Source organism: Protopterus annectens, chromosome 14.part0 (assembly GCF_019279795.1).
Source record: "Protopterus annectens isolate FY-2018-M chromosome 14.part0, PAN1.0, whole genome shotgun sequence".
NCBI classification, from domain to species: Eukaryota; Metazoa; Chordata; order Ceratodontiformes; family Protopteridae; genus Protopterus; species Protopterus annectens.
Window position 1 is genome coordinate 873394323 of NC_056748.1, and position 27337 is coordinate 873421659.

The 27337-nt window shown below is 44.4% G+C and overlaps 1 protein-coding gene across 1 annotated transcript in view; it reads left to right on the forward strand.

Annotated features, from left to right (window-relative positions):
* TNKS2 (tankyrase 2) overlaps positions 1-27337 on the forward strand; it is a gene marked incomplete in the record, with an annotated part of 1900381 nt that overhangs the window by 1223514 nt on the left and 649530 nt on the right. Inside the window, 1 exon segment of the mRNA XM_044056654.1 lies at positions 9377-9565. Coding sequence (XP_043912589.1) covers positions 9377-9565 — 189 coding nt within the window.

Below are 27337 nucleotides of genomic sequence, written 5' to 3' on the forward strand. Positions count from 1 at the left end.
CCCCAGAGAAGAGACCTAGGGCAGAGCCCCTGAGCCAGTGTCTTCTGATGATTCTGCTGATGAATCAGACATAACTGACCAGCCAGAGGCTCCCTTCTCCAATTTTGAAGATTCTGATGCTGAAGAATCCATTCCAGCTGCTTCCCACCAGAAGAATTCTCCTTTGGGGAAACCTTGCATGCCATGCGAGAACAGTTCCAATGGCAGCAACAGGATTTTTCAGACTCCAGAAAAGACTTAGGACCTTTCTGCACCTCCCACAGCACAGGCCCTTAGCTATACCTCCTGTTCTCTCTGTGGTGGATGATGCTTTCAATGATGTTTGCTCCGCTCCAGATTCTTTACCCCAGCCCCTGCCAAACCAGACAGATTTTACAGGGTGCCAGATACTCATCACCACCTTTACAAGGCCCCACTTGCAGACCCAGAAACTATATCCCAGGGTCCCAAGGCAGTAGCGACCATTGCTAAAACCCTATTCCTTCTGAAAGGGAAGCAAGGTCATTAGACAGATGGGGTAAAAGGTCTACACTTCAGCTACTCTCTCAGCTAGAGCTTTAAACTGTCAGTTTCACATGATACAATACCAAGAGTTTATGCTCGATCAGTTAACTAAAAACTAACCACAGATGAATCTCTTGATAAGAAATATGTATTAGAGATGGTAAATAACATACAACAGGTTAGCAACCATTCCTTAAAATGTGGCTATGATGCACTGGAGGCTTCATTTAGATCAGCCATGACAGGCACAGTGATAAGAAGGCATGCATGGCTAAAGGAACAAGTTTTACGGATCATGTTAAAGCTAAGTTGCTAGATGCTCCTATGGACAAGACAAGTTTGTTTGGTACACCTGCCCAGCAGGTTATGAAGAAAATGGAAGAGAAGGCAAAATCTGTTCAAACTGTTAAAGATTTCTTGCAGGTTCAACCCCCAAGGTTTAGCAGGAACTGGCCTGCCAAAAATTGGTCCTTTCCTGACTCCACAAAATTTCAAAGGGGCAGGAATAGACGTCCCAGAGGCAGAAACCAATCCAGAGGAGGTGCCTACAGAGGACCGACAGTGGCAAGGTAACAACAGAGGCACAGACACAGCCACTGCCACTACATCAGCACAACCACAGTGACTTAATCATAAATCCGCCTACCAGGGAACAAATAGCAGCTCCTCTAGGCGGAAAGTTAACCTTATTTTCAAAGAACTGGCACTACATAACAAAAGACAAGTGGATTTTACAAACCATAGATCAAGGTTACCGGTTTCACTTCCACACTTTACCAGTCAAAAGAGGAATGCCAAATCTACCTCCAAATCAAAAAACAGAGGCTCTACGCCAGATAATGGAGTTAGCAAACATGAGAGCTGTGGAAAGAGTGCCAACAGCAGAACAAGGAAAGGGGTTCTATTCCAGACTATTCCTAGTTCCAAGAAAGGAAAAAGTTGGAGACCAATTCTCGACCTGTCCACCTTAAATACATACATCATTGTCCCAAAATTCAAAATGCTGACCCTACAGCAACTTCTTCCCATGCTGGGCAAGGAGTCTTGGCTGGTAACTCTAGATCTCAAGGAGGCATACCTGCACGTCCCCATTCGACCAATCTGCAGAAGATACCTCAGATTTCTTGCAGGATCAGAGCACTATCAATTCTCAGCATTGCCCTTTGGCTTATCTACTGCGCCCAGAGTATTCACAAAATGCCTGGCATCAGTAATCGCCCATTGCAGACTACAGGGAATTCAAATTTACCCATACCTGGACGACTGCCTGCTACAAGGGGACAACAAAAGCAAGCTGACAACGGATTTACAAAGGGTCATTTACCTGCTACAAGGACTGGGATACACAGTCAATTTACAAAAGTCAAGGCTGATACCATCCCAAACAAGGACATTCTTGGGCTGAATTGGACACAGTACAGCAAATGGCATTCCTGACTACAGAAAAACAAAAAGAACTTCCTCTTTACTTCTTGGCACTAACAAAACTGAACAAGTTAACAGTAAGAAAAGTTCTGCAGGCCTTGGGCTTCATGGCATCATGCATAATCTTGGTCCCATTTGCCAGACTACATATGAGGAAACTACAGTGGTACCTAAAGAATTTATGGTCCCAACACAGACACAGTCTAGAAACAGAAATCCCACTAATTCCATGCTTAAAACAGGAGTTCCTATGGTGGGCTCAGGCATGCCAGTCAAACCCAGGCCTACCCTTTCGCAGATGTCAACCAAGCCAGACCATCACAACAGACGCTTCAGACCTAGGATGGGGGGCCCACATGCTGGACAAATGCGTGCAAGGATTGTGGACACAGGATCAACTTCACCTGCACATCAATCTAAAAGAAATGCTGGCAGTAAAACTGGCAATCCAAAAGTTCAAACCATTTCTCAAAGAGGGCCAGTTGATGATAAGGACAGACAACACCACAGTCATGTGGTACATCAACAAACAGGGAGGCACTCATACATACCCCTATGCAGAATGACCTTGGAGCTGTGGACCCTGGCACTCAGCTACAACATTCAGTTACAGGCAATATTTGTACCGGGAAAGACAATACTCTAGCAGACATATTAAGCAGAACCACTTCGATGCCCACGAATGGAAGCTGCACCGGACATCTTCAAGACCATCTCAAAGAAATGGGGAATGCCACAGATAGACCTATTCACATCACCTCTCAATCACCAGCTCAAAAAATTCTGCACAAGGACATTCCACCCACTAGCATGGAAAGTGGACTCACTCTCCATCAACTGGAAAGGCCTAACAGCATATGCATTCCCACCTCTTCCTTTGATACACAAGGTACTACTAAAAATCAAGAAAGAACGTCCAAAGATAATCCTGATAGCTCCAAACTGGCCAAGACAACACTGGTACCCACTACTGAAGAGCATGTCTCGAACAATATGTGGCCAATACCCTGATGCCTTTGATGTTAACTCAGAACAACTACAGCATCATACATCCAAACCTAAAACGCTGCAACTGACTGCATGGAACATCACATAGCAGCAGCTAATCCAGAACTTTCACAAAGAGTTAAAGACATTATTCTTGAAGCGCGCAGACCTTCAACAAGAAGGAACTATGCTGGAAAATGGAAAAGGTTTGTCATTTGGAGTACGGAAAGAGGAAAAGAGGTGTCAAACATAGATATGCCTAACATTCTGGAGTATCTGGCCGACCTTCTTCATTCAGGCCTGTCCTACTCCTCCATCAAGATACATGCATCAGCTATTTCAGCAGAATACAGCTTTGATCCACCTGTTTTTCACCCTTTGCTCAGGCAGTTCCTCAGAGGAATCAAGAATGTAAAACCTCCAAGGAAACCACCATTACCAGCTTGGGATTTAAACTTTGTGCTAGAAAAGTTGACACTATCACCCTTTGAACCAGCAGCAACAGCAGACCTACAACACCTGTCATGGAAAACTGCTTTCCTGCTAGCAATTACTTCAGCAAGGAGGGTTTCAGAACTTCAGGCCTTAATGGCAGTGCAACCCTTCCTAATCTTCCACCAAGATAGAGTGTCCATGAGGACTAATCCTACATTTATGCCCAAGGTGGTATCCAGAGTGTCTTTAAACCAGGCAATCCACCTACCTACCTTCTTTCCCAACCCACAAAACAGAGGGGAAAGAATACTGCATACCTTGGATGTACATAGACAGCTACGCTACTACTTGGACAGAACAAAAAATAGCAGAAAGACTGACCAACTTTTTGTAGCCTATGCAACAGGAAGGGAAGGAAAAGCTATTTCCAAACAGACAATCTCCAAATGGATAGGAAATTGCATACGATACTGTTACTCCTTCCATGGAAAACCAATTCCACAAAACATAAGACCTCATTCTACAAGGGCAACAGCCACTACCACAGCCTTCTTACGAGGAGTGGCAACCAAAGACATTATTGAGGCGGCTACTTGGACCTCCGTGCATACATTTGCCAAGCATTATAATTTGCCTCTATATTCCAGATCCCGAGCAGGGTTTGCCACTGCTGTACTGCAAGGGATCCTAAACACACCATAATCTACTTTTATCCTCCTCCCCTAGTTGGCTATGGTATTCTACCCACTTGTTATGACTGCAGATGCATCCATGAAGGACATAGTACAGTTTTGTACCTACCATAAATGTAGATGTCCGAACTGGATAGCATCTGCAGTCAGGATTACCCTCCCTCCTTCCCTCTGTGGTACTCCTAGGGTGTTTACCCTCCTAATAGCTAGCTGTTGGGGGGGAGTCTTTTATGGTGTATTTGTTTGTATATATGTACATATATGCTTATGGTTGTGTTTACCTCTATCTATTTGGAAACATTGGCATCTATCCAAATTTTAGCCTGCAAGAGGGCTACTGGCATCTGGGGCAAGAAACACTGAGGAAAATGGCGTCGGCTGATGCTTATATACCCGAAGACCAACAGAGATGACGTCGGGTGAAGTGCGACATCAGCCGAAGCCGGACCCGGACTTTGGAATCCGGCCGACTGCAGGGCTGCCTGACGACAGGACAACCCACTTGTTATGACTGCAGATGCTATCCAGTTCGGACATCTACATTTATGGTAGGTACAAAACTGTACTTTATGCTACTATCTGGACAGAACTAAGACCAACAGAAAAACTGACCAGCTTCTGGTAGCATATGCAACAGGAGTGCAAGGAAAAGCATTTTCAAAACAGACAATCTCAAAATGGATAGGAAATTGCATTAGATTTTGCTACTCTTTTCATGGAAAGACAACTCCTGAAAATATCAGGCCTCACTCCACAAGAGCTACAGCCACCACTACAGCTTTCCTACGAGGAGTGGCTACCAAAGACATTTTAGAAGCTGCTACTTGGAGCTCCGTGCATACATTTGCCAAGCATTACAATCTTCCTTTATACTCCAGATCCCGAGCAGGTTTTGCAACTGCTGTTTTGCAAGGGATCTTAACTATACTATCTTTATCTTAGTGCCTCCTCCCCCAGTTTGGCTATGGTATTCTACCCATATGTTAGGACTGCAGATGCATCCTTGAAGGACATAGTACAGTTTTGTACCTACCATAAATGTAGATGTCCGATAGGTATGCATCTGCAGTCAGGATTACCCACCCTCCTTCCCCTCTGTGGTATTCCTAGGGTACTTACCCCTCTTTAGCTAGCTGGGGGAATCTATTATGGTGTATTTGGTTGTATGTATATATGTATATATATATTTTGCTTTCTGCTGTTTGGAATTATTTGCATTTATCCAAATTTAGCCTTCCTAGAGGGCACCTGGCATCTGGGGCAAGAAACACTGAGGAAAATGGCGTTGGCTGATGCCTTTATACCCCAGCAGCTATGACGTCGGGTGAAGTGCGACATCAGCCGAGGCCAGACCCAGACTTTGGAATCCGGCCGACCGAAGGGCTGCCTGAGGCAGGACAACCCATATGTTAGGACTGCAGATGCATACCTATCGGACATCTACATTTATGGTAGGTACAAAACTGTACTTTCAGAATGCTCTGACAGCCTTCAAGGACTTACTTCATCCAGGACAACTACTGATAGACAGACAACACCACAGTTATGTGGTACATAAACAAGCAGGGGGGTACACACTCCTACCCCCTTTGCAGACTAGCCATGGCCTTGTGGAACACAGCCTTGACTTACCAAATACATCTTCAAGCTCAATTCTTGCCAGGAAAGCAAAATACTCTGGCAGACTACCTAAGCAGAAGTCTTATGGACCCGCACAAATGGAAACTGAATCCAAAAATCTTCAGCATGTTAACACAGAAATGGGGGAGCCTAGACATAGATATATTTGCCTCTCCCCAAAATTATCAGTTGGACAAATTCTGCACAAGAACTTATCACAAAAAAGCATGGAAAGTGGATGCCCTATCCTTCAGCCTGAAAAACCTGTCAGTCTGTGCTTTTCCCCCTCTGCCTCTACTCTCCAAGGTCTTACTAAAAGTCAGACAGGAAAAAGCAAAAATGATCCTAGTTGCTTCGGACTGGCCTCGTCAGCACTGGTACCCACTTCTAAGGAATATGTCTCAACTTCCTCCATGGTACTTGCCTCAAATGCCTCATCTACTGTCGCAGCAGAACAATCAAATTCTGCACACTCAGCTCCAAACTCTGAATCTTGCAGCATGGCTGATCAATTAATTATTCAAACAACACCTCTAGTAAATCTGTGATGGATGTCATTTTGGAAGCCAGAAGGCCTAGTACTAGAAAATCTTATGCTGATAAATGGAAGAGATTCTGTGCTTGGAACCAAGCACAAGGAACAAACACAGCAAAGCCCAATATTCCTCAGAGTTTACAATATTTGACCAAGATGCTTGACAAGGGCATATCCTTTTCTTCAATATAAATCCATGCCTCTGCCATCTCGGCTCATTACAACACAGAGCCCCCATTTTCTCATCCTCTGCTTAAACAGTATCTTAGAGGGGCCAAAGATTTAAGGCCTCCCAGAAGATCACCAACTCCTGCATGGGACCTCAGTTTTGTGCTGGAAAAACTCACCCTGCCTCCTTGTGAACCAGCAGCTACTGTGGATATAAAATTTCTATCTTGGAAAACAACTTTTCTCTTGGAAGTCACTTCAGCAAGAAGGGTTTCAGAACTGCAGGCTATCATGGCACTGGAGCCTTTTTATTATATTTTACCCGGACAGGGTGTCCCTCAGGACCAGCCCTTCTTTTATGCCTAAGGTGGTATCCAGTGTGGCTCTTAATCAGACCATTCACCTGCCAACATTTTACCCAAATCCACAGAACAAGGTGGAGCAGATTCATTCATTCATTGGACGTACACAGACAACTAAGATTCTACTTAAACAGGACCAAATCTCTAAGAAAGTCTGAGCAACTACTGGTAGCATTTGCTGCAGGGTCAGAGGAGAAGGCTATCTCAAAGCAGACTATTTCTAAGTGGATAAGCCACTGCATTCATTTCTGCTACTTGCACCATGTTAAACCTGTGCCCAAGGGGATCAGATCACATTCCACCAGGGCTGCCTCTACTTCAGCAGCTTTTCTCAGAGGGTTCCAACCAAAGACATTCTAGAAGCTGCTACTTGGAGCTCTGTTCATACCTTCACAAAGCATTATCATTTGCCTCTCTTCTCCAAATCCAGGGCAGGCTTTGCCACTGCAGTTCTGCAGGGCCTTATAGCCGCTCCTAATGATATTTAGTTCCATCCTCCCATCCATAGCTTTGGGATTCTACCCAAATGTAATGACTGCAACAGTGAAACACGAAGAACATAGTACAGTTATGTACACTTACCATAAATGTAGATGTTAGAGTGTATTCACTGTTGCAGTCCGGGTTACCCACCCACCATCCCCCTTTCTATACCTTTTCTTTCCTTCGCTATACACTAAAGCCTTTGTGGTGTATTTGGTTTTAGATGAAGGTAAAGTTTATGTTGCTAAAAGTGCATTTATATATATTTCTGTTTATATACATATATGTATGTAGCTTCATATATATATATATATATATATATATATATATATATATATATATATATATATATATATATATATAATTTTTTTTTGCTCCCCATTTGGGGGGCACCTGACATCTGGGGCAAGAAAAACTGAATAAAATGGTGTTGGCTGCATGTTTTATACCCCTGACGTCATGGAAGAGGAGACAGCAACCGACGCAGGACCCAAGATTTTGTTACAGGCAGACTGAGGGCAACCTGCCAGCAGATTACCCAAATGTAATGACTGCAACAGTGAATACACTCGAACATCTACATTTATGGTAAGTGTACACAACTGTACTTTCTTAATCTGGAAACCTGGAGGACTGCTTTACTAATTGTTCTGACATCTGTAGAGGAGTATTTGTGTTACAAATTCTTATGCTGAGTCAGTCCTACCTCATTTTGTTATGCAAAGACAGGGTTTCGTTGAGAACTAATACTTATCTGCATAAAGTGGTCTCAGAGTTCGCCTTGAGCCAGTCTATACATTTCCATTTTTTTTTTAATTTCCCCCAGAACCTAAAACCAAGGGAGAAAGAATACTTCAGTTATTCATACTCGTATGTCCACAAGCAGCTCAGATACTACCTAGACAAAACCTAGTCCTTCAGGAAAATCTGATAAGCTGTCTGCTATGAGAGAGGAAAAGGACAGCCAATATCAAAGCAGACAGTTTAGTGATTGTTGTCTCTTGCTATGTCTTTTTACTGTTCCTACCATAACAAACCACTTTCTAGGCAGGGTTAGGGCCTGTCCCACCAGGGCTTTAGTTTTTTCTGTGGTTGTCTGGAAAGGGATTGACTCAGAAATATTCTATAATCAGCAATTTATTTTTGCTGTACATTCTTTTACACTTTTGATGCTCTGACTCTTTTATATGGAGTTCTGCTTGAACTTGGCAGTTAAAACGCATGGAAGTTGCACTCATGCTTTGAAAAGCAGGTTGGATTGATCATATCTTTGCAGGTATAACCTATATAGCTTAGGGTACTGCAGCAATGATTTATTAGAACATCTGTTACGGTAAGCTTACTTCGACAGCTGTGCTGTTCTTAATGGTTCCTTTTTGTTTCTGTTGGTGTTTCAAGACTTACCTTTGAAGTACATTTTTTTTGTGGAATTTGTTTTCTTTCTACTTCCTTCTGTCATCGTTTCTGTAGTCTGTTTATTTTTTTTCTAAAAACATTTACCCTTTTAAATTTGCAGTTTGCTTTGCTGCTAGCCCCTGTCTCCTTAAGTTTCTTGTAGCCTTCCCTCGTAATTACCTTAAAAGCATTTTAGTATTTGGTTTTGTAGTGGTAGTGAAATACACTGTTGGGTTGTCATTGTTCACCACCTCTGCTCTGCACTGTACTTTGCTGGACTTCTTACTTTTTTTCAGCTGCTTAAATCTTTCATGGTCCATAATCTCAGCTGTTTCACACCAGAAGTCCTGTCCACTGGTTGAATCTTGAACTTTTGAAAGTTTTCCAGTTTTCTTCTGTATGCTTATTTCTGCTGATCAGGTTCCCTTTTCCATGGTTTTAATACATTTAATACGAACAGGCAGATTTTTGAGTATGGGCTGACTGCTAAGTGGTGCATTTGCATTACTTTATGTATGCATTTTTTACATTGATGCTGTTTTCACAACAGATTCCTTTTGCTTTAAGTATATTTCCCCCACTGTAAGACCACCTTCCTCATTATGCACTATTGATCAAGTCGTGAAATTGCGCAGGAAGGTCAAGAATCAAGCAGGTGCACAGTTTTTCACGGTCATCTTAAGACTTTACATGTAGAAAGATTGTTTTCATAGGTATTTTATCATGTGTATGCTTGTTTAGTGTGTTTACCGGTGTTTTATGTGTTGCAGCATGTTGACGTAGCAGCTTTGCTGATTAAGTATAACGCATGTGTGAATGCTACTGATAAGTGGGCTTTTACACCTCTGCATGAAGCAGCCCAGAAAGGAAGAACTCAGCTGTGTGCTTTGCTGCTAGCCCATGGAGCTGATCCATCCTTGAAAAACCAAGAAGGGCAGACACCGCTAGATCTAGTTACCGTAAGTGTTGTTCAGTCTTGCTCCTTTTTTTTTCTTCTTGCTAAGAAGTTTCCCATTGCGGAAAATTACATAGGTCCTTTTTGGTGAAAGGTGATTTTGTGTTTGCTGTATAATTTTTTGTTGTGAAATTAATTTGCATTATGCAAATATTCTTTATTTAGCATTGGGTGCAGTGGAGACACCTGCTGCTTTGCACTGCTGCCTTTTCACCTTTTCTTCTTTTTTTTTTTTTGTACAGTCAAATGTCAGATTTTATACAAGGAAATCCTGAGCAGATTTTTTTGCCAGGTGAGAGCGGTTTTCAAGAAACGTTCAACAGGAACTAGCCCCTTTAGTGGTAACATTGTATCTAATTTGCTTGCCCATGAAAGGGGAAATTTAACATTCATACCCTATTTCTTTCCCACCTGCCATGTTAGGCGCAACATTAACAACTTATTGTATCAGTTTTGCTCACAAATGCAAACTTTTATTTTATTTATTTTACTTTTTTTAAGTGTTCATTTTTTATCCCTTCCTAATGTAGTTATATCTTTTTATTTTCAGTTTAAACATAAGATCCCATGTGGGAAATGCAGTATATGTAAATTTATAGTGAAGGAGTTTACACACATTAATGGAAAAAATTTTCAAGCAAGAGGTGTATGTAGTTGCAATACAGAGAAAATTATTTATGCTTTAAAATGTCCCTGTAAAAAAATGTATGTGGGGGAAAGTAAAAGACAATTTGCATGTAGACTTAAAGAACATATAAGAGGTATTAGGAAATACAAATTAACTAGCCCGGTAGCAATTAATTTTAAGGAATTTCATAATAGCAACCCAAAGGGGCTACAAGCAACTATACTAGATAAGGCAGAAGTCAATATGACTGATCAACATATAAAAAATGTATTAAGAAAAAAAAAGAGACCATGCTGATTCTTAAGTTTGATACTATGAGCCCTAGGGGCTTGAATCAAGAATGTACTTGGAAAAGTTTGCTTTAATGAAATTAAGCAAGTTTTAATTGAATAATTGTTTTATTGTGTAATGAAATAATCTAGGAAGCACAAAAGTATGTAAGTTCAAATTTTACTGTGTGTGAGTGTACTCTATTAAAGGCTTTTTACAGCTGAGGCGCTAGAGAAATATTGTGTATTTTAATAAAAGATAATAGATGTCCTTCAAGGATGCATCTGCAGTCATAACATATGGGTTGTCCTGCCTCAGGCAGCCCTTGGGTCGGCCGGATTGACGCGCGGTGCCCGAAGCAGAAGCTGTACGCAAGTGCCGGTCGGTCAGATCCAGAGATTTCAGCTACCGAAGACTTCAAAAAAAAAGCTAAGTACCCCGTTGGGGACTCTTTCTTGCCTCAGCCGATGTCAGACAAAGTAAATAATTGTTTAACTTGTGGGAAACAAATACCTCATAAGGATTTCCATTCTTACTGCCTTCCTTGCTTAGGCCCAGACCACGACGTATCAGCTTGTTTAGCCTGTGCCTCCTTCAACCGACAGACTCTTAGACGTCGGTCGGAGTTTGCAGAAGAATTTTTCAGATCCGCTTTTGCATATAAAATGCCGTCGGAGACTCCGACTACGCATTTGGCCAAAAAATGCAGGGAAAAGGACCGACACTCGCGACCCGCGGTTTCGGCTGAAACCACGGCTAGGCGTACCGCGAGTGTCTCGGTTTCTGCTGAAACCGAGCCCTCGGTTCTTACTAAGACAGAAACCATACCTCCGACAACCGAGGCCAGAGAGGCCCCGGCTGAGTCGGCTTCAGAAATCCCTACCGAAGCTAGCGCTCAAGATTTGTCTGACACCATTCCATTGGACATTTCTACTCCTGCACGTGGGGCAGCTAGGCCCCCAGCTTCTATGTCTATTAAGGCCTTCTCCACGGCTAAAGCTGCCAAACTTTCAAAAGCTTTGCCTGCCAAATCAATTTCTCAGAGGCCTTCCTCAAGTTCTCAGATTCTCAGTCTTGCTAAGGACCTTATATCCTTGATTAGGAGTTCCCAACCTCACCCAGACAGGACCTCCCAACCTCCAACAGACAAAAGGCCTAGGACTGAACCCTCTGAACCTCTCTCCTCTGATTACTCTACGGATGGATCTGATTTATCAGACCATCAGGAAGGGGCCTATTCTCCGTATGAGGATTCAGATGCTGAAGATTCTATTCCTTCGGCCTCCCCTCCTGAAGAATTTTCCTTTGGGGAGACCTTGCACTCTATGAGGGAACACTTTCAATGGCAGGGTCAGGATTTTTCTGATTCTAGAAAAAGACTAAGGACTTTTTTACACTTGCCCCAGCACAGGCCCTTAGCCATACCTCCAGTACCAACTGTAATTGATGATGTGTATAATGATGTTAGTTCTGCACCTGATTCTCTTCCTCCGGCCCCTGCCAAACCTGACAGATATTACAGGATCCCGGATTCTCATTTCCACCTGTATAAAGCCCATGCTGCAGACCCAGAAACTATTTCACAGGGCCCAAAAGGTGTTGCAGCTGCCACTGCCAAAACCCCCCTACCCTCTGATAGAGAGTCTAGAGCATTAGAGAGATGGGGTAAAAAGGTTTATACAGCTGCTACTCTTTCTGCCAGGGCATTAAACTGTCAATTCCATATGATACAGTACCAAGAATATTTGTTAGATCAGCTGAATAAGAAGCTTTCTTCTCCTGAACCTTTAGACCGTAAATCCCTTCAGGATTTGGTACACAACTCTCAGCAGGTCAGTAATCATTTCTTAAAATGTGGCTATGATGCACTGGAGGCTTCATTTAGATCAGCTATGACTGGGGCAGTAATTCGCAGGCATGCCTGGCTAAAAGAGCAATCCCTGCCAGACCATGTCAAGGCTAAGCTCCTAGATGCTCCAATGGAGAAACAAAGTTTATTTAGCTCCCCTGCACAGGAGATTCTAAAGAAAGTGGAAGAAAAAGCAAAATCTGTGCAAACTGTAAAGGAATTTCTACAGGTCCAACCTCCAAGGTTCAGCAGAAACTGGCCTTCCAAGAATTGGTCCTTTCCAGACATCTCCAGAGCACAGAGGGGCAGGAATAGACGCCCTCGAGGCAGAGGTCAATCAAAGGGTGCCTATAGGGGCCGTCAGTGGCAGCCTGCTAACCAGAGGAGTAGTGCCACAGCTGCAACTACAACCACTACCACAGGACAGACACAATGACTTGACTCTGATTCCGCCTACCAGGGAACAACTGGAAGCTCCCTTGGGCGGAAAGCTGGCTCTATTCTCAAAAAACTGGCATTGCATTACAAAGGACACATGGACATTGCAAACAATAGACAAAGGATACAGGTTTCACTTCCACACTTTACCAAAAAGGAGCGGAATGCCAAACCTACCACCAAACCAGAAGCCAGAGGCTTTAAGACAAATCAAAAATTTACTTCAGATGAAAACGATAGAAAGGGTACCATCTATGGAACAAGGCCAAGGATTTTACTCCAGACTATTCCTTGTACCAAGAAAAGAAAACCAATGGAGGCCTATTCTCGACTTGTCCGCACTAAACACATACCTCATTGTGCCAGAATTCAAAATGCTGACCCTACAGCAACTTCTTCCCATGTTGGGCAAGGAGTCTTGGCTGGTGACTCTAGATCTCAAGGAGGCATACCTGCACGTCCCTATCCGACCAGATTGCAGAAGACACCTCAGATTTCTTGCAGGATCAGAGCATTATCAATTCTCAGCATTACCCGTTGGCTTATCTACTGCGCCCAGAGTATTCACAAAATGCCTGGCATCAGTAATTGCACATTGCAGACTTCAGGGAATTCAAATCTACCCATACCTGGACGACTGCCTAATACAAGCGGACAACAAGACAAAATTGATAAAGGATTTGGCCTATGTCATACACCTGCTTACAAGCCTTGGGATACACAGTCAACATCCAAAAGTCAAGACTAGTGCCATCCCAAAGGATAACCTTTTTGGGTGTGGATCTGGGCACAGTAACTCAGATGGCTTTTCTCACAGAAGAAAAACAAAAACAACTTCCAGATTACTTCATGACTTTGACAAGACAAACTCAGCTTACTGCAAGGAAAGTCCTGCAGGCCCTGAGTTTCATGGCATCCTGCATAATCTTGATCCCACGTGCCAGGCTGCATATGAGGAAATTACAATGGTACCTAAGGAATGTATGGTCTCAACACAGACACAGTCTAGAAACCATGATACCAATCATTCCATGCCTTCAAAAGGAATTCCTGTGGTGGGCTCAGGCCTGCCAGTCCAACAGAGGGTTGCCTTTCAACAAACCAAAACCAAGGCAGACCATCACCACGGACGCCTCAGACCTAGGATGGGGAGCACACATGGAGGACAAATGTATCCAAGGCCTATGGCTTCAAGGACAGCTAAACTTGCACATAAACCAAAAGGAGATGCTGGCAGTGAAGCATGCAATCGAGGCATTCAAACCATTCCTCCAGCAAGGACATCTGCTGATAAGGACAGACAACACCACGGTCATGTGGTACATAAACAAACAGGGAGGCACGCATTCCTACCCTCTATGCCGGATGGCAATGGATCTGTGGAACCTAGGCCTGAATCTCAATATCCAGCTGCAGGCCATATTTGTACCAGGAAAAGAGAATTCACTAGCAGACAGGTTAAGCAGGACTACCACGGATGCTCACGAATGGATGCTGCATCCAGACATCTTCAAACTCATAACAAAGAAATGGGGATTGCCAGAGATAGATCTGTTCGCCTCCCCTCTCAACCACCAACTGAAGAAATTCTGCTCAAGGACATACCACCCACAAGCCTGGAGGGTGGATTCCCTCTCTTTCAGCTGGAATGCCCTAATAGTGTATGCATTCCCACCTCTCCCATTGATGTACAAGGTTCTACTGAAGATCAGGGAGGAACAGCCAAAGGTGATACTAATAGCTCCGGACTGGCCAAGACAACACTGGTATCTGCTACTGAGAAGCATGTCTCAGGCGAACTCATGGCCTCTACCCCTATGGCCTCTTCTTCTAACGCAGAACAATTTCAAGACCCTGCATCCAAACTTGAAAACACTGCAACTAACTGCCTGGAAAATTGCTTAAAACCAAACCAAACTGTCTTATCTCAGAGGGTCAAGGACATTATCCTGGAAGCTCGCAGACCCTCCACAAGGAAGACATACTCAGCTAAATGGAAGAGATTCCTCATTTGGAGCACATCAAAGGGCACAGATGTCACAGTGGCAAACCTAGCACACATCCTAGAATACTTAGCAGAATTGTTCCACAATGGCCTGTCTTACTCTTCCATTAAGATTCATGCTTCAGCAATTTCAGCAGAATACAATATGAATCCTCCTATCTTCTCTCACCCTCTACTCAGACAATTTTTGAGAGGGATCAAAAATGTTAAACCTCCAAGGAGACCCCCTCTACCTGCATGGGATCTCAATTTTGTGCTGGAAAAATTGACACTACCTCCTTTTGAACCAGCAGCATCAGCAGACTTACAGTTTTTATCTTGGAAAACTGCTTTCCTTCTGGCAATCACTTCAGCAAGAAGAGTATCCGAGTTACAGGCATGAATGGCAGTGCAGCCTTTCCTTATTTTTCACCAGGATAGAGTGTCTCTGAGAACCAATCCTACTTTCATGCCAAAGGTGGTATCCAGGGTATCCTTGAACCAAGCTATTCATTTGCCTACGTTCTTCCCTAACCCACAGAACAAAGGAGAAAAACTCTTGCACACCTTGGATATACACAGACAACTACGCTACTATCTGGACAGAACTAAAACCAGCAGAAAAACTGACCAACCTTTTGTAGCCTATGCAACTGGGGTGCAAGGAAAAGCAATTTCCAAGCAGACAATTTCAAAATGGATAGGAAATTGCATTCGCTTTTGCTACTCTTTTCATGGAAAGACAGCTCCTGAAAATATCAGGCCTCATTCCACAAGGGCCACAGCCACCACTACAGCTTTCCTACGAGGGGTGGCTACCAAGGACATTTTAGAAGCTGCTACTTGGAGCTCCGTGCATACATTTGCCAAGCATTATAATCTACCTTTATACTCCAGATCCCGAGCAGGCTTTGCAACTGCAGTTTTACAGGGATTCTTAACTACACCATCCTTATCTTAGTACCTCCTCCCCCAGTTTGGCTATGGTATTCTACCCATATGTTATGACTGCAGATGCATCCTTGAAGGACATAGTACAGTTTTGTACCTACCATAAATGTAGATGTCGGATAGGTATGCATCTGCAGTCAGGATTACCCACCCTCCTTCCCCTCTGTGGTATTCCTAGGGTGCTTACCCCTCTTTCAGCTAGCTGGGGGAATCTATTATGGTGTATTTGTTTGTTTGTATATATGTATATATATATATATTTTGTTTGCTACTGTTTGGAACATTATACATTTATCCAAATTTAGCCTTCCTAGAGGGCACCTGGCATCTGGGGCAAGAAACACTGAGGAAAATGGAGTCGGCTGATGCCTTTATACCCCAGAAGCTATGACGTCGGGGAAAGTGCGACATCAGCCGAGGCCAGACCCAGACTTTGGAATCCGACCGACCGAAGGGCTGCCTGAGGCAGGACAACCCATATGTTATGACTGCAGATGCATACCTATCGGACATCTACATTTATGGTAGGTACAAAACTGTACTTTTTGAACTACTGGCCAGCTTTGTGTGGTATTCGATCAGATCTGATGTTGTTGATCTTCATTCATTCCTTACTGATTGGTTTTGGTTCCATCCTCTGAATTGAGTCGGCAGTTATAACAAGCTTGCGACAGCCAAAAAACTATCGAACTAAGCTTACCCATAGTGGCCCTCTCTATCATCCCAGATCTCATTTGCCGCATATACTATCAAGATGGGTTAATCCATCTCTCAAGCGAAGTCATTTAAAATTTTCTACTTCTAAAAATTCCTTTTATTGGTTACTTGTAAAACCTCTTCTTTGCTAGTCGTTTAGAGTTTGCTTACCCTTTGAAGTCTCTTTTTTACCTTTTTTTTTTTTTTTTTTTTACCAAGTTTATGGTATTCTTGGTAGCATTGCTTGTACTGGCCACCCTTACCTTTGAGGTAATTCCCAGTACCATTGTTGGTATCCCCCTATCTTCCCTTTCCTTTCTCCCTTCCTTTACACATTGGGTATTTCTTGTTTTACCTTTGTTGGTGGAAAAAAAAATCTTTTCTCTCCTTTCTCTTTTTAACTGTGGTACTGTATAATTTGTTGATTGTTTTTGTGTATACTACGGACAGGTGCTCACTGTATAATTGATGGCTGATAAAAAAGGAATGACATGCTTCAAACAGTGTGATGTGTGGTAGAAAAATTCAGAATTCAGACAGTCACTTATCTTGTCTATTGCCTCGGGGTGCAGCATTTGAACTTGAACCACCTTGTGACATATGTAAGGCTTTTTGTGCCCATACCTTGATGGAAAGAAAAAATAAACTGATTCTTACGGGCCTTCTAAAAACTCCTTTCTCTGAGGCTATTTCTGAGATGGACTGCTCAACCCCTCCAAAAAAAGAGCACAAGAAGAGAAGCCAATTCTGTTCCTTCATCTCCAAAATCTGTTAAATCTTCTGAACCGAAGAGAGAAGTATCTAACATGACACCAGAAGTCTCTGCACCGGGGCCTCCAACCCCTTCTACAGTGCCGTCCTCGATACCAAGACCTCAACCAGCAACTACAGTGCCACCCTCAACACCAGTGCTTCAGCCTTCTACTACGGTACCATCCTCGGCACCTATGCCACAAGCTCCCACCACGGTACCTCTTGCGACTATGGAACCATCCAGAACGTCATCTCCCATGACAACAGTACAGACACCCATTTCAGCACCAAAAATAGTTTTTCCAACTCCGGTCACTGTCCACCCCCCCCCCCCCCCCCCAGTACATCTTGCTGGTCCTTTGACCATGGTGCCGAAAGGTGAGGTATTGCCTCAGACCCGATATTCCCTGTCGGCAGATCCCTTTTTTGGACAGCAGTACAGTCCCTTTTTAGAACGCCCTGATTCTCCATCTGGGATGTCAACCTGCTCCTCCAGAAGCCTTTCGGAATTAGATGTAGTGAGACCCGTGGATCAGCTATTGGTGGCCAGAGGATTTCCATCTCCTTCCAAATCCTCCCTCCCACCCAGAGCTGAGGAATTTTTCTCCACAGATGCTGACATATATTCCTCCTTTGACCTCCTTGGAGGTATCGGAGCCCTCTACAGTGACGCCTATCTTGGTACCGGCTTCTTCGGTTCCATTGGTAGACCTTACCATGGCTTCCAGAGCCTACCCTATGGACACTTAGAAGAGGATGCAAAAAAATCCACTCGAAGCCAAGCCATCCTCAGGATCATGGCTGGGGCTGTGTCGGTACCATGACCCCTAGTACGGCACCTGTTTTTTCTTCAGAGCCATCTGCTATGATTCCTGTTGTCTTGGCAGCACTAAGTCTTCCTGTGGCTCCTTCCCTGGGGGTGGGCTCATCTGAGCGGGGTCTTATCCTGGTCCCGAGGTTGTCCTTCTTGGTTCTGGGCTCCCACTCCTCTTCAGGCGGGCCCACTTTCCAAGTGATGGAGAGGGCACTTACCTCTGCAGACTCACAGCTGGTCCCTTGCCTGTACAGACTCACAGCTGGTCCCTTCGGCACTGGAGACTCATATTAATATCCTCTAAACTGCAGCTGACACAGTCAGCTACTCTAGGACATCAAGCACGGGAACCTCAAGATACCCTTCCACAAGGTACCCAGTCTTCAGATGCCCCCACTGAGGAGATACCACATAAGAGATAGTGTAAGAGGAAGCACATGGATTCCCCTGAGGAATCCCTTTCCGAAGATGCAGACTACGATGAAGGGGAAGAGTCCCCACGGTCGCCCCTGAGGATGTCTCATTTGGAGACATACTGGAAATTTTAAAGCATCGGAGAGACTGGAAGCCTACCAACCCTTCCTCTGAGGAGTTTGTATTCTTGCAGACTTTCCGTGCTCGACCCTGTACTTCTTGGGTGACCCCACCTGCAGATGACCTGGTGCAGCTCATCGTGCAGCGCGTGTGGTGGAATCCTGACGCTGTTGAACCTATCTCCCAGAGACCAGACAGAATTCTTTCTCCACCGGAGGACAGTCCACATTGGTCCAAATGCCTACCAGTAGACGCTGTGGTGGTGGCGGCAGCCACTAAGAAAGAACTCGCCGAGGAGAGACATACTGTTCATCCTTTGAACAGAGAGTCTCGGGCAATTGACAGGTTAGGGAAGTGGGTGTTTTCTTCATCTGCCTTTGCCATCTGGTTGAATTACTTGACACACTTTACTAGGCTCCAGAGAAACCTAATTTTGCAACTCTAGGGAACCTTAGCAGGAGCAGTTTCTGACAAGGTACATGACAAAGTTGCCTCATAGCTTGCCACCCTGGAATCTATATCTAACTCGTCCATGCGGTTGATCTCTCATACTACTGAAGGGGTGGCTAGAGTAGCGGGTACAGGCATCGTCATGAGACATCACGCCTGGATGCACTTATGTGATTTTGCGGACCCTTTTAAGTCTTCCTTTCTCAATGCTCCAGTGGAAGCTTCCTCTGTTTTTGGCCCCAAAGTGAAGGACCCATTGGCTAGGTGTGAAAAGGATGGCAAGACCCTGTTTGCCGTGGGTGTGCATTTTTCCACCCCTCAACGATCTTACTGTTGGAATCAGATGAGTGGAAAGATGTGGTACAAGAAGTCCCAGGATGTTCATCGTGTTTCACTGTTGCAGTCATTACACTTGGGTTATCCTGCTGGCAGGCTACCCACAGTCGGCCTGAATTCCAAAGTCCTGGTCCGGCATCGGTTGCTGTCGCCTCTTCCCTGATGTCAGTGCACCAGGGGTATAAAAGATGCAGCCAACGCCATTTTCTTCAGTCTTTCTTGCCGCCCAAAGCAAAAGCAGTTCGCAAGTGCCGGTCGGCCGACTCCTGAGATTTTCGAAATCGAACTTCAGATCCAGAGTCTTCAACAAAGCTAAATACCCCATTGGGGAAACTTTTTTTCTTGCTCCAGACCAATGTCAGAAAAAGTTAATAATTGTATTTCTTGTGGGAAGCAAATACCTCATAAGGATTTTCATTCTTACTGTATTCCTTGCCTAGGCCTTGACCACGACGTTGCTAGCTGTCGGTTTTGTGCTAGATTTAACCAACACACTATTAAGCGTCGGTACGATTTTGCCTTTCATTACTTTGGCCGAAGGTTTAATTATATAATGCCGTCGGAACAGCCGACGACCGGAGTTCATAAAAAGCGCAAGGAAAAGAACAGGCATCCGAGGTCCAAAACCGATGACGAGGCCTCCACTAGGACAGTCGCCAGTTCTCATTGAGGTGCTTTCGCAGCCCCTGACACCCACTACCTCAGAGCCACAGGCCGCTTCCGACTCCCACTTGGAGACAACTAGGCCTCTGGATACTCAAGGTATTGGACACTCTGAAACTATTCCCTCAGATGGGTTTGGAGCCACTCAGCAGCCATCGGTTTCTGAGGGTGTTTTTAGACCTACACAGTTATATGTCAAGCCAACCTCAGCTTCCAAGGCAAAGACTAAAACAGCTTTAAAGACAAAGAAACAAGTACAGCATTCTCCTGGACAGACTTCCATGCCTAAGAAACAGATGCTTAAAATGGCCAAAGACCTAATTACTTTGATCAGGGGTTCCCCTCCCCCTCCTGATAAGAGGCCTAGGCAAGACACTGAATATGATTGTTTTGATCAGGTTTCCATTTCCTCTGAAGCCTCTTTAGAACAGGGATACTCTCTTCCTCCTTATGAGGATTCTGATGCTAAAGAATCTATTCCTTCAGCCTCTCCTCCTGAGGATTATTCTTTTGGGGAAACCCTGCATACCATGAGGGAGCATTTTCACTGGGAGAGCCAAAATTACTCAGAATCTAAGAAAAGGCTCAGAGACTTTCTTTTACTGCCTCAGCACAGACCTCTGGCTATTCCAACTGTTCTAGACATTTTAGATGATGTATTTTCAGAGTCCGGCCTGTCTCCTGACTCTTTACCCCCTGCACCCGTTAAGCCAGACAGGTATTACAGGGTTCCAGATTCTCATAAATTTCTATATAAAAACCCTGCTGCTGACCCAGAAACTATATCTCAGGGTCCCAAAGGGGTCAAGGCTTCCACTGCAAAAAACCCTGTCCCCTCTGATACGGATTCTAGAGCACTGGACAGATGGGGGGAAAAGTTTACACCTCTGCTACTTTGGCTGTAAGGGCTTTAAATTGTCAGTTTCATATGCTCAAATATCAGCAATACTTAATGTCACTGCTGAACCCGTGGTGGTGGTGCTGCGGTAGCATTGTCGCCTCACAGTTAGACGTCCGTTCGATTATCAGTTAGAGCATCTTCTGTGTGGCGACATGCATGAATGGGCGTTCCTTCATTGAAGGTTGTGCGTCAGGCCCGGCAAGCCAGTGCATAAAAATATACTGCCAATCATTAGCAGACTGTGGCGACCCCTAATCGGGAAAAGCCGAAAGAAACAAACACACTTAATGTCACTGCTAAAACAGAAAATGTTGACAAATTCTGAATGTTCTGAAAACAAAGAAATGCAGGATTTATTGCATGCAGCTGAGCAAATGGGAAAGCATGCTTTGCAATGTGGTTTTTGATTCACTGGAGGCCTCTTGCAGGGCTGCTGTTACAGGTTCTGTCATTAGAAGGCATGCTTGGTTAAAGGAACAGAATCTGCCTGATCATGTTAAAGCAAAATTACTGGATGCTCCATTACAGCATAATACTTTGTTTGGTGTTAAGGCAGAAGATGTGTTGAAGAAAATGGAGGATAAAGCGAAATCTATGCAGACAGTAAAGGATTTCTTACAGGTACAGCCACCCAGATTTAGCAGGAACTGGCCTTCTAAGAATTGGTCCTTTCCAGTGTCAGACAGGCCACAGAGGCAGATACAGACGCCCTAGAGGCAGACCCCAGCCCCAAGGCTCATACAGGCCTAAACAATGGGGTGCTTCTACCTCCAAAAGTGGAGAAGACAAATCACAGCCATATAGGAAACAGTCCCAATGACTTTCCTCTGCCAATGCCAAGCACTTATCTTTTGGCAGCACCCTTAGGGGGAAAGCTAGCACTTTTTTCACAAAATTGGCACATGATCACCCAGGATAAATGGGTCTTGAATATAGTCTCTCAGGGCTACAGGTTCCACTTTCACACCCTTCCAAAAGACAAAAGGTATGCCAGACCTGCCACACAATCAATGGGCAGAGGCACAAAAGCAAGTTTCATCTCTCATGGACATTAGGGCTATTCAGCGAGTACCACAGCAAGAGCAGGGACAAGGATTTTACTCAAGACTTTTCTTGGTACCCAGAAAGGACAAAGCCTGGAGAACAATACTGGACCTGTCTATTGTAAACACTTTTCTGGATGTTCCAAAATTCAAAATGTTGACGCTGCAGCAGCTTCTGCCCATGCTGGGCAAGAAGGCTTGGCTTGTAACTTTGGACCTCAAAGAGGCATATCTTCATGTCCCAGTCAGACAGTCTTGCAGAAGATACCTCAGATTCATAGCTGGCTCAATGCACTACCAATTCTCTGCACTGCCCTTTGGCTTATCTACTGTGCCCAGGGTCTTCACAAAATGCCTGGCACCAGTAATTTCATTTTGCAGACAAAGAGGAATTCATATATATCCCTACTTGAACGACTGCCTTATTCAAGCAGAGAACAAAGACATTCTACTGAAGCATCAGGCATTTGTAAAAAGATTACTAATTTGCCTAGGGTACACAGTAAATGAAAAGAAATCAAACTAGTGCCCTCTCAAGAGATAATATTCCTGGGTGCAAGCTTAAATACAACTGCCCAGATGGCTTATCTCACGGCAGACAAACAAAGGAAACTGACTTCTTACTTCGCAAAGATGGCAACAAAGACCCAGTTATCTTCAATAAAAATTCTGCAGGCTTTGGGCTTCATGGCATCCTGCATTCTGCTAATTCCATATTCAGAACTGCATATGAGGAAGCTACAGTGGTATCTAAAAAGTGTTTGGACTCAACATTGCCACAGCCTGGAAACATTAATTACCCTCATTCCCTGCCTGCAACAGGTGTTTTGATGGTGGGCACAGGCCTGTCACCACAACAAGGGACAGCCATTCACTTTACCCACAGCCAGGCAGACACTAACAGATGCATCAGATTATGCCTGGGGGGCCCACATGGCAGGAAAATGTATTCAGGGTACTTGGCCCGCAAGCCAAATGCATCTTCATATCAATCAAAAAGAGATGCTAGCTGTACAGAATGCCCTGACAGCCTTCAAGGATCTACTCCATCCAGGACAACTGCTGATAAAGACAGACAATACTACAGGCATGTGGTACATAAACAAGCAAGGAGGCACACATTCCTACACTCTCTGCAGTCAAGCCATGACCTTGTGGAACACAGCATTGACTTATCAAGTGCACCTGCAAGCACAATTCCTGCCAGGAAAGACAAATACTCTGGCAGATGAACTAAGCAGAAACCTCATGGACCCTCACGAATGGAAACTAGATCCACAAGTCTTCAGCATGATAACAAGGAAATGGGGATGCCCAGACATAGATCTATTTGCCTCACCTCACAACTGCCAACTACAGAGATTCTGCACAATGACTTATCACAAACAAACATGGAAAGTGGATGCTCTATCATTCAGCTGGAAAACCCTTACAGTATATGCCTTTCCTCCACTGCCTCTCCTCCCCAAGGTACTCCTAAAGGTCAGACAAGAGAAGCCAAAAATGATACTGATTGCCCCAGACTGACCACGCCAGCACTGGTATCCAATCCTAAAGGGCTTGTCTCAAGGCCCAGCTTGGACGTTACCTCAAATTCCTCATCTACTGACCCAACAAAACAATCAGATCCTGCACAGCCAACTCAGAACATTAAATCTGGCTGCATGGCAGATAATATAACCACTCAGGACACACCTCTCTCTAAAGCAGTTATGGATGTTATTTTGGAGGCCAGGAGGCCCAGCACCAGAAAATCTTATGCAGAAAAATAGAAGAGATTCTGTGCTTGGAACCAGGCAGAAGGAATTGACATGCTTGTACCAAATATTCCTCAGATTTTACAATACCTAACTGAGATGCTGGACAAAGGTCTACCCTTCTCATTAATTAAGATCCATGCCTCTGCCATTTCAGCTCATTACAATACGGACCAACTGCGGTGGTGGTGCTGTGGTACCGTTGTCGCCTCACAGTAAGACGTTGTCCTGTTCGATTCTCAGCTAGAGCGTCTTCTGTGTGGAGACATAATGGGCATACCTTCATTGAAGGTTGTGCATCAGGGCCGGCAACTCGGCACAAAAAAATCTACTGCCAGTCATTAGCGGACTGGAGTTCCGCTGTGGCAACCCCTAACCGGGAAAAGCCGAAAGACACAACAATACAGACCCACCTATTTTTTTGCATCCTATGCTAAGGCAGTACCTCAGAGGGGCCAAAAACATAAGACCTCCAAGGAGAGCACCAATACCTACATGGGACCTCAATTTTGTCTTGGAAAAGCTCACACTGCCTCCTTTTGAGCCAGCCAATACAGCCGAGATAAAATTCTTATGGAAAACAGCTCTGCTCCTAGCAATAACTTCAGCAAGAAGAGTCTCAGAGTTACAGGCATTGATGGCTGTGGAACCTTTTATTATTTTCCATCCGGACAGGGTTTCTCTAAGGACAAACCCAACATTTATGGCTAAGGTAGTGTCCACTGTGGCTCTTAACCAAACCATTCATTTGCCTACCTTTTATCCAAACCCACAGAATAAAGGGGAGAGACTTCCGCATTCTTTGGGCATACACAGACAGCTACGCTTCTACTTGGACAAAACTAAAGCTTTCAGAAAGACAGAGCAACTTTTAGTCGCATATGCTGCAAGATCACAAGGAGAGGCTATTTCAAAGCAGACTATTTCAAAATGTATAGGCCACTGCATTAGTTTCTGCTATTCACAACATGGCAAATCAGTGCCTAAGGGCATTAGGCCCCATTCAACCAGAGCAGCAGCCACCTCAGCAGCCTTCCTCAGAGGAGTACCAACCAAGGATATTTTGGAGGCTGCAACTTGGACTTCACTGCACACTTTTACAAAGCACTACCACTTACCTCTTTACTCTAAATCCAGAGCAGGCTTTGCCACTGCAGTTCTGCAGGGCCTCATAGCCACTCCTTATTCTATTTAGGCCCAGCCACCCAACCTCAGCTTTGGGATTCAACCCAAGTGTAATGACTGCAACAGTCAAACACGATGAACATAGTACCGTTGTGTACCTACCATAAATGTAGATGTTCGAGTGTATTCACTGTTCCAGTCCAGGTTACCCTCCCACCACCCCCCTTTCATTGCTGGGACTTATCTGTACTTCTCTAGTCTATACAACCTATGTGGTGTATTTGCTTGTAGATGAAGGTAATATTTATGTTAGTGCATTTTTTTTTATAGGCAGAATTTTTAGCCTACCCTTTTGGGGGTACCTGACATCAGGGGCAAGAAAAACTGAAGAAAATGGAGTTGGCTGCATCTTTTATACCCCTGGTGCACTGACGTCAGGGAAGAGTCGACAGCAACCAACGCCGGACCAGGACTTTGGAATTCGGGCTGACTACAGGTAGCCTGCCAGCAGGATAACCAAGTGTAATGACTGCAATAGTGAATACACTCGAACATCTACATTTATGGTAGGTACACAACTGTACTGTCCTTTCCCTGACACACTTGACGAGTTTATGCCCCCCTCCCCAGGGCAGAGGGGAGAAACTCATCTGAAAGATGCCCCCACAGAGACAGAGGGAGGCCACGTAATCAGGGATCCAGAGACTTTCTCTCTGGACAGCCCTATCAGCACTCCTGAAGAGCAGCCCAATTGCTTACCTTTGGAAGCAGTCGGGGGACGGTTTTCTCTGCATCACCTTGCCTGGCAGTCCATAACGACAGATTCTTGGGTGCAGACGATAATTACCAGAGGTTATCACATTCTCTTCTATTTATACCCAAAGCCGCAATGGCAAATCACCAACATTCCACCCAGTCAGAGGGACGTAGCAGCGCAAAAAATTCAAAAGCTGCTTCAAAAAGAGTCCTCCAAACAATCCCACCAGACCAGATAGAATCCAGGTTTTAATCAAGGTTCTTTTTTAGTGCCAAAAAAAGACAGGGGACTGGAGGCCAGTCTTGGACCTCAGCATCCTAAACAAATTTGTCAAATTTGGGATGTCATGGTTCAGTCTATCCTTCCATTTCTGGAGAAGGACGATTAGATGTGCTAGATAGATCTTCAGGATGCGTATTATGTCACAAAAATGGACAAGCACTCCAGAAAATTCCTCCTCTTCCCGCTGGGAGCCAATTACTACCAATTCCGATCGCTGCCATTTGGTCTCTACGGCCCCCAGAGTGTTCACCAAATGCATGGCAGTGGTAACAGCTCACTTAAGACTGCAAGGATTCCAGGTGTTTCTCTACTTAGACAATTGACTGTTGCTGTCACGACCAAGTGTCTACCAGTTACAGCCTTACATTATACCCTAAAGCTGGCGAATTCCTTAGGGATCTCAGTAAACATAGAAAAATGCAAGTTGACCCCTACTCAAAATCTGGAAATCATAGGAGCAACTTTCGACACTCAGTCTTGCCTACTTTTCCTTCCACTTCACAGGTTAGAAAGACTAAGGTCTCAACTCCAGGTGATACTTTCTCAAAACAAGGTTTCAGCTCGAACAGTACTTCAGCTACTAGGATCAATGGCACCATCGATTACTATAGTTCCCCTAGCAAGACTACATGTGAAGTTCCTACAGTGGCTCTTACTAACACAGTGGTCCCTTTTGACTCACCCTATGTTCTCTCAGATTTGCATAACAAATCGATGCAGACAAGACTTATTTTGGTTGATGAAGCCAGGAAAAAGGACCTTTGGAGTCGCCCTTTCTCCCCCTCTCAGTCCAAGGCCATAGTGACCACGGAAGTTTCCCAGTGGGGTGGGGGGGCATTTCCAGTGAAAGACAGTCCAAGGCACTTGGTCCTTCGTGGAGGCCAATCTGCATATCAGTGTTCTAGGACTGAGGTCAGTGCTTTTAGCGTTGCAAGCATTTCAGTCTGTCCTCCCTTCAGGGACAATTACTATCCAGTTGGACAACATGCCAGTAGTCTGGTATATCAGCAAACAAGGGGGAACCAGGTCCTACCCATTGTGTCAGGAAGCCATGAGAATTTGGCAGTGGGCGATATCTTCCAACTGCTTTCTGATAGCAATGCACAATGTTAAGTTGTCAATCTCGCCTTCATTCTTGCTTGATGGGTTCGGAGCCGATCCCTCGGCTCCGACTCGGCACTTGCTTTAGCTCGAGAACTCCTTTTACCAGCTCGAGGCAGCCCCATATCCCATGATGCAAGGCAGGAAGTACCCAGATCTCGTTTGCCGCTTCGCTTGGGAGGTCTTCTCTTTACCAGCTCCTGGTAAGTAGTTCACATTTGTGATATTTAAGCCCCTTTTTTAGTTAAAACTAATTTTTGATAGTTTATTTTTAATTTTAACCTTTTTCTGACAGAAATCCCTGTCTCTTTTAATTTTTAGTCAGTCAATTTCCCTATCCCTTCCCCCCCTGTTAGGGTGTGTGTGTTGGTGTTTTTTACTAAATACCTCTTGGTATTAGTTTAATTTAATTTGACTGGTGTGTGTTTGTGTTGTGTTTTAGGC